At 41.1% G+C, this 15,376-nt stretch overlaps 1 protein-coding gene across 1 annotated transcript in view; it reads left to right on the top strand.

The window, feature by feature from the left end:
- The window catches only part of SHOC1 (shortage in chiasmata 1), a 58,617-nt gene extending 43,241 nt beyond the window's left edge, over positions 1 to 15,376 (top strand). The window contains exons 15-22 of the mRNA XM_054987614.1: positions 1,119 to 1,236; positions 2,020 to 2,131; positions 3,042 to 3,163; positions 4,444 to 4,537; positions 9,120 to 9,251; positions 10,087 to 10,236; positions 12,483 to 13,440; positions 15,033 to 15,376. Of these exons, the coding sequence (XP_054843589.1) occupies positions 1,119 to 1,236; positions 2,020 to 2,131; positions 3,042 to 3,163; positions 4,444 to 4,537; positions 9,120 to 9,251; positions 10,087 to 10,236; positions 12,483 to 13,440; positions 15,033 to 15,133 (1,787 nt within the window). The 3' untranslated portion in view covers positions 15,134 to 15,376. The remainder of the gene's footprint in view (positions 1 to 1,118; positions 1,237 to 2,019; positions 2,132 to 3,041; positions 3,164 to 4,443; positions 4,538 to 9,119; positions 9,252 to 10,086; positions 10,237 to 12,482; positions 13,441 to 15,032) is intronic.

The following is a 15,376-nucleotide window of genomic DNA, read 5'->3' as shown; positions in this document are numbered from 1 at the left end:
AAAGATGAACTGTTACGACACTTTCTTTCTCTTGGGTAGTTTGCCTTTAATCTTCCTCTTACACCTCTAGGTAGATTGCTGCCACCAGGAATATTATATTCCAAGATATTTTGTTTAAATTTCCCCTTTGGTAACGTGCCCAAGGGTCAGGCTTTTTCGTGGTACTATGTGGCCCTGAGGATAGGAATGGGATATAGGAATGACAGATACACTGGGATATTAAAAAAACAAAGTAAACTTTTACCTCCGTGAGAAGCGCATTGGTCTCATGTCATTTCTTAAGTTTGATGGTTTCAAAGAGTGTTATTGGTTCTTAAAGTTTATTTCCATAGACACAGTCACACAGATCTTCTCTCAGGCTTCACACACAGTTTGCATGGGTTTGCGTGGGTTTAACACCTGCTTTAGATATCAACCTCTCTCGATTACAAGTAAGACCCTTTCTCAGATGCACACACAGTTTGCCTGCTTTCTCCTTGACTGAATGTTCTTTCACAAACGCACAGTTCAGGCTACCACACAGGTTAATTTTCTCTCAGACAACATACACAAGCTCAGGCTGCACACAGCTTGCCTGCGTTTGATATTAATTTCTCTCTCAATTACAAGTAAGACCTTTTCTCAGGCGCACGCAGTTTGCCTGCATTCTCCTGACTGCATGTTCTTTCACAAACACTAGTTCAGATTTCCACATAGGTTATATTTCTCTCAAAACTGCTTAAAATTACTCAGGCTGCACCCAGCTTGCCTCTCTTGCCCTGACTGAATCTTTTCTCTCCACTCTCAGTCTAAAACTGCATTCACTTGTCAACCAATCATCTCACTCACTCATCCCTCTCTTTCACCCCCAGTCTTCATCTATACCACACCAAGCATTAAAAGAAACATACACACATTTACTTAAAATCATTACATGAACCTATTTACATGACTAAAATTATTGCCTATTTATGAGCTCTACAGATTGAGGTTGTTGTGACACTTCTTTGTTCTTATGTACAGAATATCAGTAGTGATACTGGAATATCAGTAATAATGATACTAAACAAAGGTTAGATAGTAGTTATAGCAGTATATCATCATGCCTTTTGTGAAGCTTTTGTGATACTTCACTTTAGAAGAGGTTTCTCCAGATGATTTTGGACATATCCTTCTTGAGGTGCAAATTCCATATGTTTTTCTGACATCTGAGGGATTACTCAACACTCCAGATATCCTTTGGTTACTGGAATCCAAGTAAGTGAAATAGATCAACTTAGTTAAGCATTCTTCTTTCATTCTACCCAGGGACGGGGGCGTCCCTCATTCCTTCTCAGACTCTGTTAATAAATTTCATCTTGTTTGGGGTTAGCCAGCACCCCTGTCTTTACATGCAGGTCGACAAAGAATGAGATTTCTAACGGTGCATATAAATGAGCCCTCTAATCCCATTTCATACTTGAATTTTTTTTCTCCTTCGGCAAATAGCAGCTCAAATGTAAGTGGCCATTTTCACACATCCATAACCCTCTGGAAAATCGTGCAAAACTCACGGCACAAAGCGTCTTCCTACCACGATTTCCTGTCATGATCCCATTTAATGGTGCGGTTTTTGATGTCATCGTGCCATTAAACGGGATCGTGACAGGAAATCGCGCTAGGAAGACACTTCATGCCATGAATTTTGCACGATTTTCCGGACAGTTATGGGGGCGTGTGAAAACAGCCGGGGGGGGGGGGTGGCAGTGATCAGGAAAACAATACAAGGGAAATCTTGCACCCCCTGTGTCATGGCCCTAATCCAACCCCCTCCCCTCACTTCTGTTTATACCTGGGGGGAAATACTTCCATTCAGAAATCGATCACTATCATATTTAGTTTTGCACAGGATTAGGGGATCTGGGCAAAGAAGTGGCATTAGAAGAAATAACTCTAGAACTAGAGGGAGCAGGGAGAGAAATAGTGGTTTTAAGATTGTGCTTCGAGTGCCAAAATACTTTAAAGTGTTCTTCTAACTGGGGACTAATCTGTGCTATGCAGGTACGATATAACATTTATTGAGAGAAGCTGCTGTGAGGCATTACAGTTCTTTGGGAACACAGACCGTTATGTTGTGATAACGATAGATGAATGCACGGCTGTCATCATGCAGGTAAAAATGTTCCCGTGGGTAGATTTTACCCACATCACTGCTTTGCACAGAAGTGAAAGAAGTGGAAACCCACCCGGGAAACTAGAATTTCTATATATTGTAATAGTATGTGATGAAACCAAAATGATCATAAATATATCAAACATTCATACAGTCATACAGAAAGTGTACTCATACAGTCTTAATGATTTCTAGACATAATACATACAAAAGTCTACAAATTTGAAAATTTCTACACAGACTCAATATCCCATGAAAGTCTTCTCAATAACACACACTGAACGCACCCAGAGAAGCTCTAAGGAGTGAAGGTTTAATAATAAAATGATAAACTAACATGAGGTGCAAATAAAACAAGGATCTACCTTGCCTGTTAATTATCTAGTACGGAATAAATCTTGTGTTTTTGTTAGAGTGAGAGTATTGTCCAATATATCTAGTAAGTACTTTTGTGTATTTTAATTTGTCAGAACTGGGTGTTTTGTAAGGTGGTTAAAGGGTAAATGATGTGTTAATGATGATAGTTAGGTGGCTTTTAGAAGATGCATAAGTACAGACTGGAAATAAGCTACGAGCCAAAGAATTTTGTGTAAACAGGAAAAAAGCCTCTGCAGAGCTGCCTTTATGATTGATTTGTTGCAACACTTCATAGTCTTAAACATTATGAACATTTATTACACATTCATCAATTCTCCTGTGGCTTGGCAGTCTTTTGCAACATTAAACATCACCTTGTTGGCTTATTTCCATTTTACAGAAAGGAAAATGAGTACAAAGCAATAAGTAACTTGTAAATTGGGAGTCAGAGTCATACCAGTGTTCAAAGCATTTTAGTGATAAAAATTTCATCCATTAATATTCTTGTGTATATATACATTCAGATAATTTATTTATATCTATTTTATTGCAGAATGTAGAAGAACTCAATTATGAAAAGTCCTCTGATAATGTTGTGTTAAGACTGGTGGTGCTGTCACTCCAATACAGTTGCTGTTGGATTATTTTGTACTCTAGGGCAAGGTTAAATTCTGAGTAAGTTCCAAAGTTTTTATTGTTTTTGGCAAATGAACCTTAGAAGCATACCTTTTTTAAAAAACGGAATTTTCTTTCCACGATTGCAGCACAAACGTATGGCCTTCATAACCTTGGAGGTTATATGGTATGCGATTCAGAGACCATACAGTGAACTATGAATTGGTTGTTGTGCAACAATCAGTGTTAAACCAGAGAGGGCTGAGTTCAAATCCCTACTCTGTCATAATGTTCCATGAGTAAGCTTGGGCTAGTGACCATCTCTCAACCTAGTTTACAGCACATTGTTGTATGGAGACCATGTAAATGGAATGAAATAAAGTGCACATCTGTGTTGAAGCTGGTCTTTCATCATTATACAGATGGTTTTCCTAACTACTGGAAAACTGCGTCCTTCCTACTCTTCCTTTCATTTTCACAATAAACTGCATTGAGCTTTCTTAATTTTTTTTCCCTTGGGAAGTTCATGTAGACCATTCACTTTCCAGAATGCAGTCCCCAGACTCTGGTTGGAAGGTATGTTATATAGCAGCATTGCTAAAGCTGAACAAGTATGGATGATGGGTGCCAGGGCTCTTTTGGAGGGGGAACGCACTGGAACGCTGTTCCGGTAGTTCCCCCAACAGTCAGGTGGCCCCTCCCACCTGACTATGAAAAATGTTGGGCCGTTTAGGCCTCGATTGGGGCCGAAAAGCCTGGATCGGGTCAGTGCCGGGTGGGGGAACACAAACCGGGAACGCCTGGCACCAATCCGATCCTGGCCATTTAGGCCCCGATCCAGGCCAAAACACTAATGCTAACGAGTTCCTCCAGTTCTTTTTCTACTAAATGACCCCTGATGGGTGCCTGGATAGGGGAGACTGCCTGCAAACTCTATGTGTGCAGCTTTTAGTTCAATGATGAGTAAAAGGCAGGGAATAAGAGTTTCAGATGTATTGAAATTGTTATATACATGAGTAGTTTTTCCAGGGTGTTTTGATAGGGAGAACGTTTGTCTTTCATTTTCATTCTTTGTCTGCTTTGAGAAGAAAGAGAGGAGGAAGTGAAGAACTTAAAAGTATTTTTTTCTGGAAATGTTAAATCTCAAAACAATTGATTTGGTATGCATGTAATTTATGCCATTTTCCTACCAGCCAACATACTCCAGTATAATTATGGGTCTGTCGCAATGATTTTTGTAAAAATGGAAGTAAGTCAGGGAGCCATGTAATGTCCAAAGCTGTTTGAGATTTATGAACACAAATATTGAATAAGCAGTAATGAAATGCTGCGTTATTTAGGTACAGCCTCGCTGGGAAGACTTTGCATCACCTGGCCTTGATTTATGCAGCATTGGTCCCATTTTCCCAGAAGTCAGAAGACTTTGAAGTGAAGGTAGTTTGTGGTAAAGATGTTGGCTGCTCCACCATCACTGTTTTGACTGGAACTGCTATTGTTCATTTGCTATTGTCACATGAGACTGTTGCCAAGAATCCAGAGGATGTTGCTCCCAAACTAATGCAGTGCAGGCTTTTCTGTATTGCCTTCTCATCTTTTTTTCAGGACTTATGGTAATATTTTTCTCTTTAGATGGAATTGCTGGACGCTCCAGTCTAGTATGGCCAGTGTTGATGTACTTGGCAGGAGGTGTGGATATTGGAAATTTTATATTTAGGTTTCTTGGTTTGAAACTATAGTTATGTGAAACCTTTATAGTAACACAGCAGAGTAACAGCAGAGTTATTTAGGCAGAAGTGTTTAAACCTTTAAAATGTGCATTAATTAGTCTTCAGACAGTGGCTGTTTCCACACAGCTTACCTTGTTCAGGAAAACAGCGAAATCTCATGCGAAATCTCGTGAGAAGACGCTGTTCGTGCAAGATTTCACTGTTTTCTGGAACAAGGTAAGCTGTGTGGAAACGGCCCAAACTATAGAAAGATACAATTTACAGTTTTATAAAGGTAGATTTCTTCCATATCTTGTAGTAAAAGGGAAAGATCCTAATCTAAAGCGTTACATTCCCTAATTCTAAACCACGGCCTGAAACTAGGCAGTGAGGCTGAAAGTGTGGGTCTCTGGATGAGGCCTTCATGGCGGAGCATGGAGGGTTACATCCTTCTCCTTGAAAAGGCACGAGGCAAGAGAGACATTCTTCCAAGGGGCATAGAGACAAGAAGGAGGAGTCAGGAGGCGTTCCCACCTTAGACAAACAAGTGGCAGATTGTTCGAGCTACATATATGTTCAGAGAGACATGCAGCACCCCTCCCCACCACATCCAAGGCATGCTGAGTCGCCTATTCCAACAGTGGATAGGTTGGTAACGTGGCTGGCAGTGTCCCACCATTTCCTGGTTGCGTGGCCATTTTAAAGCGTCCTGCAGTTTGATCCCTTCCTCTACTATTGCTAAACAGCCATTGCAGATAGAAAGCAGAATCAAGGAATGTTTAATGGATGGGGCATGTTACAGTCCAGGCAATGAAGTGAGGACTTAACAAAGGACAAATTGCCGAAACTGTTTGCTCTGTGTAACTGCCTGAAATTAACCAATGTCACAGTCCAACAGTTAAATGACAGTTTTCTGAAATTGACTAGAAAGTTGCCATTTTCACATGGCAGGGAGGGAGAAGAAGTTATTGCTGCTTCCGTGACATGGACATAGGAAGGGAGACAGGCTTTCTGGCCGTTTCCACACTGATTACCCGGTTCTGGAAAACAGCGAAATCTCCCACAAAATCACGCGAGAAGACACTGTTATCACGTCCTCGTGCGCGATAACAGCGTCTTCTCGCGAGAGTCCACTGTTTTCCGGAACAGGGTAAGCAGTGTGGAAACGGCCCTAATTTTCTGTTGACAAACACCAGGGGGTTCAATAATGCACCACCCACTTTAGCCTTTGGCATGGAGACAGGTATTGCAGGATAGCAATGGAAGAATAATACTCTATTAAACGTAGGATGATTCCACACACGTTGGATAATGCACTTTCAATGCACTTATCAGTCGTTTGAGGTATATTTTTTGTTCCGCACGCACAAAAATCCATTCCAAAGGATCTATAAAGAGGATTCGAAGTGCATTATCCAACGTGTGTGGAATCACTTGTTGTGTGGAGCCCTTGTAATTCTGCTTCTACGTCTCGGCAAAAGCGCACCACTAAAAGAATCATTCTGGGAAAGAAAACTCCAATATAAGCGAAATATTTAGTCCTTCATGTACCCAGACAAATATTACAAAACAGATCAAATCGAAACACTTTTGCAGTGTTCAGTGAAATCTGTGAAAGATTTTTTTCCCTTTGTGCAGGCCATTGGCTTTTTTAAACACCTTTGCAGCTTAATGTAGAGGGCTGAATGTTTCGATGCAGCACATCTCATCTCAGCAATACAATCTGTGCCGTGCAAACGGCTGTTTGTGATTACATAGAAATACTCTAATCTGGAAGCTGAATACACTTTTTTTTTAAAGAAGTAACTTTCAGCGTCTCAGATTATACATTTCTATATGGGCATGCACTGGTTTTAATGTACTCCTTGCAGTCATATGTCAGCTAAAGGGAACTGCTTCTTCTGCTTCTTCTGCTTCTTTTATTAAGAGAGCTCAACAAGCTTAGAATGGCACCCCAAGAAGAGGGAGTGCTCCTGCCTTCCCCCAAGCCATTTTCCTGTGCAAAAACAGCACACGGTGGGGAGTTCTTTTGCCCACTTTGGTGCTCCATGTGTAGTTGCAAAATCAGTGAAATAACTCCCCTCATTTAGTTTTCATGCAAGAAAGTGGCCTTAGAGGTGCCACAAGAGGTCAGCAAGCTCAGCTGTCACAATATACCAATCCACTGTTTGCGTATTCTGTGGGTTTCTTCTAACTCTTTTGCTCAACTGCCTCTTCCAGTTTTTCCAATTCATTAGGGGTAATTTCGTAGAAAAAGAGATGGAGGAACTCATTAACATAACTCATTAGCATAACTCATTAGCATATGTCGTGCCCTTGCCATCACCGGAAGTGTGTCATTAGCATAGCTGATTTGCATATGCCACACCCCCTGACATCACCTATCCTGGCTGTTTTGGACCCAATCCTGGCCATTCAGGGCCCAAAACGGCAAAGAGGGGCTGAAAATGGCCGAAAAGGGGCCCCAAATGGTCAGGATTGGGATGCTGCTGAGCGGGAGAGTGATCCACCACCCATCAGAGGCCCAATCCAGGCCATTTTGTCCCCAATCCAGGCTGAAACGGGCCCCAAATGGCCAACAGTAAGGTGGGCAGGACCTCCTGGCATGTGACCTCTTTGGGGAACTGCCAGAACTGTGTTCCTGCATGTTGCCCCTTGAAATGAGCCCTGGGTGTTACATAGATATTCATATTTTCCTAACGTGATGCAATTCTGTGTGTGATGAAGGGCGTTACGTTCCAAGAAAAGCATGGCTGATGCTTTTTTAGCGGGAGTCTTATTGTTCCACCTTTTGCCTCTATATTCACAAAACAATAGTCACCTTTTTTTCAAGTTGTCATAGAGCTACCATTTCTCTCCATAATACAAATCTAAAATGTCATATTATTTATGAAGAGGTAGTTTCAGGAAAACTCCATTTTGTTTCTACATGTTCTGAAAGCTTAAGATTCCAGGTGGCTAAAGGCTGCAATCAAAGCAAGAAACTTTATTCATCAGAAGCCACAATCTATTGCAGAAAAAACAAGACTTATAACACCTTAAACTGAATGTGTGTTACAAAAAGGCAGGAAATGCACTAAATCAATCTTTCTGCCTGGCTACCAAACTGCCGTGATGTTTTTCACATTTATACACCAACAGTGGGAATAGGACTGAAATACATTTGAAGTGGCACGTACGACTTTGATCATAACTTTGGCTTTAAATTGGGTTTGGACAAATTCATAGAGGACAGGCCCGTCAGCTGCTACCAGCCACGGTGACTAAGAGCCAAGCTACAAGTGACGAATTACACTTGCCTGGCAAGTGGAGCGCAAGTGAATGGCAAGTGAACAGGGAGGAATACACGTGAGTCTGTTCACTTGCCAGGCAAGTGTAATTCGTCACTTGTAGCTTGGCTCTTGAAGGCATCTCTGCATACTGAGAGCCAAGCTACAAGTTCACTTGCCATTCACTTGCTCTCCACTTGCTCTGCACTTGATCAAGTGGAGAGCAAGTGAATGGCAAGTGAAGTGGAAAGAATACATGTGAGTCTGTTCACTTGCCAGTCAAGCGTAATTCATCACTTGTAGCTTGGCTCTGAGACAGTAAGCCTCTGATTACCAGTGCCAGGAGGCAACATCAAGGGAAAGCATTGGCCTCCATGTCCAGTCGCTGGCCCTTCGGAGACAGGATGCTGGAATAGATGAACCACCGGTCTGATCCAGCAGGGCTCTTCTTACGTTCTTCTGCCATTTGCAGTTCAAGAACTACGACCGTGCAGGGTCACACAACTTTTACACGGCATGTTGTTGTGCACAGGCTGAGAATGTGAACAAGCAGCATCGCTTAGGCATTCGAGAAAGTTGGCTGTAGCCTATGAAAGCTAATACCACGAGAAATTTAGGTCAGGGCTCCAAAATATGTGTAGTTCTGTCATTCTCCTTCCTGAGTTCTTGTGTTAACAGAATGCATCGACTGAGGATGTGATTGAAGGGAGAGACTCATGCAAGATGCTTGGGAGAAAGGTGGATAAATGAATATTGTCTCCTCGTGCTGAAAATCATCCATAAATTTTCTCCATTGAGAGTGTTGCATAAAACGGTGCAAGAGGGAGGCAGTTAAATAGCCTCTCTTCCCCTCCACCCCATCATGTCTCTCTGCCCCTTGAAACTGCAGTCCTAGGGCCTGCTTTCTACTTTGAGAAACTGTTGGGGGGGGGGGAAGAATTGTGGAACTACACCACTATGTGCAGTTTTATTCATGCCCTTTAAAGTGCCATAGGATTCATATTGTTTCTGTGCCTTTCATGTGATGTTACAATATTTTAGGTGGTTCTTACGCCAGGAATTGAAGAGACGGCACGCCTAGTTCGTCAGATTGCTGACTGCGTTCTGATGACGTCTAAAAGACATCCTCAGGAGTGGCTGGACAAATCCTGGCTTTCTGTCTTGCCATCAGAGGTCTGTTGATCTTGATGTACAGGGTTCCTTGTGTATATAAGATATAAACCGTTAGAGTATTTCAAAGTTTTATTGTATTTCGGTTATGTAAAGGTCTCTAACTTGTTTCATCACCAGTTGATGTTTTCCTTGGATGAGAAGGCCCAAACTTACATTCCACATTAGTTCTTCCTTACTTGGGCACCTTCCTATCCTATTTTTTTTGCATATCTGCCTTCTACAGAAACATGGATATTTCTTAGCCACTTGTGAGTAGATCCACTCACTTCACGTGGCAATCTACAGTCCTTTGCAAGCTGATCATCTTGAGAGGATGTCTGAAACCTCTCTCAACTAATTGTGAAGAAAACTTCAGAATGGCAGTAGGCTGGGACCCTTGCCCACCAGTACAACAGGCATCTAGCTGTCCCACTTGACCCAGGAGCCCTTCTACTTATAAGCAGATCTTAAAATCTACCACCTCACTTGAAACAGGCGTTTACTCTCAAAGAGCACTTCACAGATGCCCTCCCTCCCGCAAAGTTGAGGTCTAATGGAGGACAAACCCCGGGACAAATTGCCGGCGCCATTGGCCATCGTAAGAGCAGTACTTTTAGATCCATCCTTTCTTGTTGAAGGTGCCGTCAGCATGGCTGGCAGAAGGGGCTGGGTGGGAATCAAACCGATTTTCTTTCCCTTGGGAAAATAATAATCTGAATGTGTCTAAAATTTGTGCCTGGCTCCTGAGAACAGTGGTAGATACCTTGTTTTCAGAAATTATTTGGAGACCACTATATTTGAAGTCAGTGCAGAATTAAAACATAACAAAGTTAATACTCTCTCCCCCACACCCCAGGCAGAGAAATGCTTGCTTACTTTTCCATGCATGAACCCACTTGTGGCTCAGCTCATGTTAAAGAAGAGTTTGTCATTGGAGTGGCTTCTGTCAGCAACTTTTGACCAGCTTCAGAAACTTCTGCCTGAAGTCCCAGAAAAAGTTTTAAAGGTGAGATATATAGGGTATAAAGTGTGTGTGTGTGTTCAGGGGGGGGCGGGTTATACACATTTATGTACACAACAAATATTTAAACAGAAGGCTAAACAGCATAAATTCTGAAAGCATTAGAGTTGCCATCTGACATGCTCCAAAACAAAGAACACATTGTAAAGACTGTATCAAAATTGTTCTTTTTCTTACAGTCTTATAATGTGTTCCTGATGTCAGAATATTACCGGCACTTTATTAGAACATAGCATCGTGACAATTTACTGAAGTTGCTTTTTGCAGTTACAGTGCATTTCTTATTTTCCATTAGTGCTTCGGAAATAAACAAAAAAGGAACAGGTCATAAGCCAATAATGCATATTTATTTTATTCTTGGAAGTTGATCTTATTGAAATGTGTGGCTGATTGGCACATAGGGAGGCTGTTACCAATATACCGGGGCGGGGGGGAACACAGCGTAAAGGAAATGCTGCAGGCTTGTTCCACTGTGCTGTGTGTTCCTCGCAATCCCATTGTGAAAGCTTCCTTTGAACACGTATCAGGGATGCCAACTTGTGTTGATATAGGCCATTTTCACACTGCTTACCCAATCGCGCAAAACTGGAACAACACACCTTCCTGGGGCGATTTCCCACAATAACCGGTTATGACGGGAAATCGCGCCAGGAAAGCACATCATTCCAGGAGTTTTGCGCGATTGAGAAGCAGTGTGAAAACAGCCATAGACCCATTTTTCACGTTACGGATTGGGACCTGCATACCTATGGGACTGCCTCTCCCATTATGCCCACTGCAGGGGCCTCGCACTCTTGGATAAACAGCTTCTGGTGGACTTTTCTGCCCTGGCCCCGGCTTGGTGGAACGCTCTCCCAATGGAGATCTGGGCCCTGCGGGACCTTTTAGTTTCGCAGGGCCTGCAAGACGGAGATCTTCTACCAGGCCTTTGACTAGAGGCCAGTTTTTGTCCCCTCTTCTGACCACCATTTTTTGCAGCCGCCCTGGAGTTACATCATGGCGGTGCCCGTGGTTATGGTGACTCTGTCGTGGCCAGATTTGTTTGGTGGTGCCTAAATTTTTATGCTGTTGATATAATTGTGTATATACTATTTATAATGTTTTATTGTATTTTAATATGTTTGTTGGAAGCTGCCCTGAGCCCGCTTGTGGGAAGGGTGGGGTATAAGTCAAATAAAATAAAATAAATAAATATCAGCAGTTCAGTTGCTGTTGACAACCAGTTTCAGCTTGATGAGGTCAGACGCTGTACGAGTAACATCTGTAATCTGGAAACCACATTGTTAAGGGAGATTGAATGGACCATCCCTACACCAGCATCACAGAGTTTATGTCTTACATGATCCCCATTTATATTAGTCTGAAGTGGAATCTGAAGAAGTGAGCTGTGTTTCATGAAAGCTGATACCCTACCACAAATTTTGTTAATATTATAGATGCAACTGGACTCTTGCTCTTTTCTGCTGCTACATACAGACTAACACGGCTACCTATCTTAATCTATCCCCATTTATATTATTGCTGTATTGCATATGTTACTACTACAGTGTTTGTCTTCCCTGTGTTCAGTGGGTTTGTTTTGTTTTTTTGTGGCAAGCTTGCTACAACTATATGCGCATTAGGCCATAATTAGCTAGAATACCTTTGGGAATCAATCAAAGACCTGTCCACCATCCCACCCTATTTTGTACCAATGGATGCTCTGCCAATGATAGCTAAACTCGTGGTTCTGGTTGATCACAAAATCCTGTTCTAAAAATGTTGTAATTTATACACTAGCCCAAAATACATTTATTGACTATCCCACAGGATTTTAGGGTTGGGCTGTTATCTTACCATTCCACAGAGCAAATTTTTAAATTAATTGTGAAAATATTTATACCCACCTTTTCTTTTGGCTCATGTTTGAAGCCTTCCAGCAATCTAAGAAGCCTTTCTCCAACTCTTTGTTAGAGGAAGAACCACTTGAATGGCTCCTTAATTTGGAGGAAGGCTACTTGGCAGATGGTTGGATCCATCCCAATATGAACATGTGAATTAATATTAATTATTGCTGTATATTTTCCTCTTTGCTAGCAAAAGTGTAACAATAACTCTTTGGATGCTTGTGAAATTATATTGTACATCTAAGGTGTCCCAGTCATTCATACTTAACCATGGCACATACACATGAGCAGTACAGAACTGCCTTCTAGGTTTGTATGGACTTGATCCTGTTTTCTCCACTCCAGCACTTTAGTGACATCACATCTTTGTACACTTTTAATCCTCCAACTGAGCCAAAATGTCAAAATGGGATTGTGAGCTGTCAAGAAATGATGAACTCGGACATTGGCACCTGCTCTCCTGAAGTGGTGCTCTCCAGTGTTCATGGACACAGTCCGTTTACTGAGAATTCAGATTATTTGAAAGACGTGCAGAACTGCAGAAGCTATTCCCCAGCTTACTACCAGAAAGAGTCTTGCATCCCTCTGAAACCAAACGGGAGGCATAGCGTAATGGCACCTGTGGTGACCCATCAAAGAGAAATGTGTTATTTTAAGGAGATGGATCATAGTAGAAGGGCAAAGAGGCAACAGTATCTTCCGTTTCTGAAAAATGTGGAAGTAGAGAGAGAAGTAAGTTCGCCACTCTGCAGTTTTGGCAAATCTACCTATAATAATTTAGAAGCTGCAGTGCCAACTTCGAGGTGCAACCAAGCCATCAACATTTATCCTGATAAGCGTTCAACAATGGAAATGTGCCTTTCAAAAGTAAAAATGGGCCCAAATCTGGATGTCCCAATCTTGTTAAAGAACCCTCCCCGTCAAGACATTAAAAGTGTATTTGGGGTGAGAAAACAGCCTCTCGTGAAGCGGCATAAATCCTATTCAGCTTCTAAGCATTCTTGCTACCTTTCTTCCACGAGAGAAGATTTTCCATTCCAGCAGAACTTTGGCGGTTTTTTGGGAGAATTTGGCGGGACAGCATTTAACAGTCCAGAATTTCAGTTTGAGGAAGGGTTCCGGGATGACTATCGATCAGCACCAACAGTGGGTTCATCTCTGCACGATGCAAGTTTCTGTAAGGCAACATCTAATTCAAAAAGGCTTTTTAACATGGACTTTCAAATACCTGAAGAATATACCGGAAGAAAAAGACTCGATTTATTATCATCTTTGAACAGAAGAGAGCAAGATGCTTCTGCAGGTATAGTCAAATGCTGTAGCTGCTTTCTGATTCTAGAACAGCTTTCCCTTACATTTTCAAATTATACATCGCAGTAGTCATTCTGCCACACTGACTTGAGTGAGGAATGACGCCCTTGATTGAGGAATGTTTTTGTATAGTTGCATTTTGGAATAATTGGCAACTTTTATAAACCCCAAAAAACAAAATGAGAGGGAACTGTTTTCAGTTTCCAAAAGTGTTTAACTAAAGTTATTCTCCTGTTCTTTGCATGTCATTCAGTATAATCCTAAACATCATTACACTAGTAAATTAGATTGAATTAATGGGTTTTCCTAATGAGAGTATTTAGTTTTCGCAGCCTTTGTTCTTTAACTCTTTGATTACATTGTTTCTTGGATACCATTCATAATTAGGCAATTGGCTTGGTAGACCAAGACACCATAGTAAATTTTAAAGCAAAACTGCTATACTTCAAATTCACACAGAGAGTCACCAAAGTGGAGCCTATTTGATAATGGCTTTTCCCCCTAGCCTAGCCATTGTTGTCAGTACCATTGTTTTGGCCACGGCTCCCAGCTTGTTGCTTCAGAGATTGTCAGGAGGATACATAAAAGGAAGATTGCCTTGAAGAGAGAAAAAGTTAATTGAAATACATTTTACTTTTATTGTCAGCCCTTTGAGAATTAAGCTTGAGTAAAAGACAGTTGTGAACAACACATGTGCTGATCTCTTGGGCTGAGATGTGAGGAACAGCCAGACATTAACTATTTGTTCAGTAATGTAAAATAATCTGAAGACGAAGGTTGACTGTTGCAGCCAGTGTGGCATTCTTGGTGCCTTTCATTTGACCCTTGTTGTCCTGGTACCAGTCTTAGCGCATTTCCTGAACATATGTGCTTCCTCCCTCTGGAACCATGAGCTTGATGTTTTAAAAATCCACCCCCCCCCAACAACACTGAATGGGCAAATGTACAGGAACCAACACAGCTAGTAACAACACTATTTTATTAAAGTGACATTAGATAAATTAATGGTCTGGAAGCACCCAGAGGTACACAGTTGCTGAAACTGCACAGAGATGGACCTTGGAGTGGAGATTGTTGAGAGCCCACATAAGCCACTCTGAGCTTTATAAAAGAAGAGCAGGTTAAATTACAGTGCAGGGAAACACCCTAAGTTCTCTCATCTAAGAGGTTAATTCGTGTTGTAATGTTTTCTAAATTAAATTCAAAGATGTTCAAATACATCTTTGCCTTGGTAAGCCAATTAATTTCTTTTTAAAACATCAGTATAGGACACAATGTAGTTACAGCTAATGTGAAAAATCTCAATTCAATGGGAGAGTTAGGTATGTGTAAAACTCTCCACTAGTTCCAGGAGGGTATCCATGTTAGGATGTTGCAGTAAAAATAAATTGGAGTATAGTGTTTTATCCGTGCAACTAGAAATCAATGGAAGTTAAATGTTCTTAACTCTGGCTACATCATAGTCTTAAATGTTTTTAAAAGCATGTGCCTTTTAAATTACTGGGCTGGCTTAATGTTCTAAATCTGCATAATCTTGGAATGCTTATTAAATAATTGCTAATTTGTACATTTTCCACCCTGTAGGTTTAGAATTCAACCAATTACCACAGCTTAAAAAAAGACGTCTAACATTTGAAAAAGATCCTGGAAGAAGTGATGGCCAAACGCGTCTTAAGTTCTTTTAAGTTGCTATTTCTTTAAAGAAAATACTCTTCCAAAAAGAGTAGCTTAAAATTAGTTTTATAAATAATTATTTTAACTCGTAATCAATTTTATAACCTATCAATTTTAATTCAAGTTAGCTTTTATTCTTATATGCACTGTTATGTTGAGATGATAAGAAACAAATTCAACAAAGTTTGGAGGATTACTAGAAAAAAGGTGTTATTGGATGCAACACATTAAAACACTAGCATTTCTGTAACTTA

Source organism: Eublepharis macularius, chromosome 8 (assembly GCF_028583425.1).
Source record: "Eublepharis macularius isolate TG4126 chromosome 8, MPM_Emac_v1.0, whole genome shotgun sequence".
Lineage (NCBI taxonomy): Eukaryota > Metazoa > Chordata > Lepidosauria > Squamata > Eublepharidae > Eublepharis > Eublepharis macularius.
The sequence above is the reverse complement of the archived record's forward strand: the minus strand, read 5'-3'. Positions and strand labels throughout refer to the sequence as shown.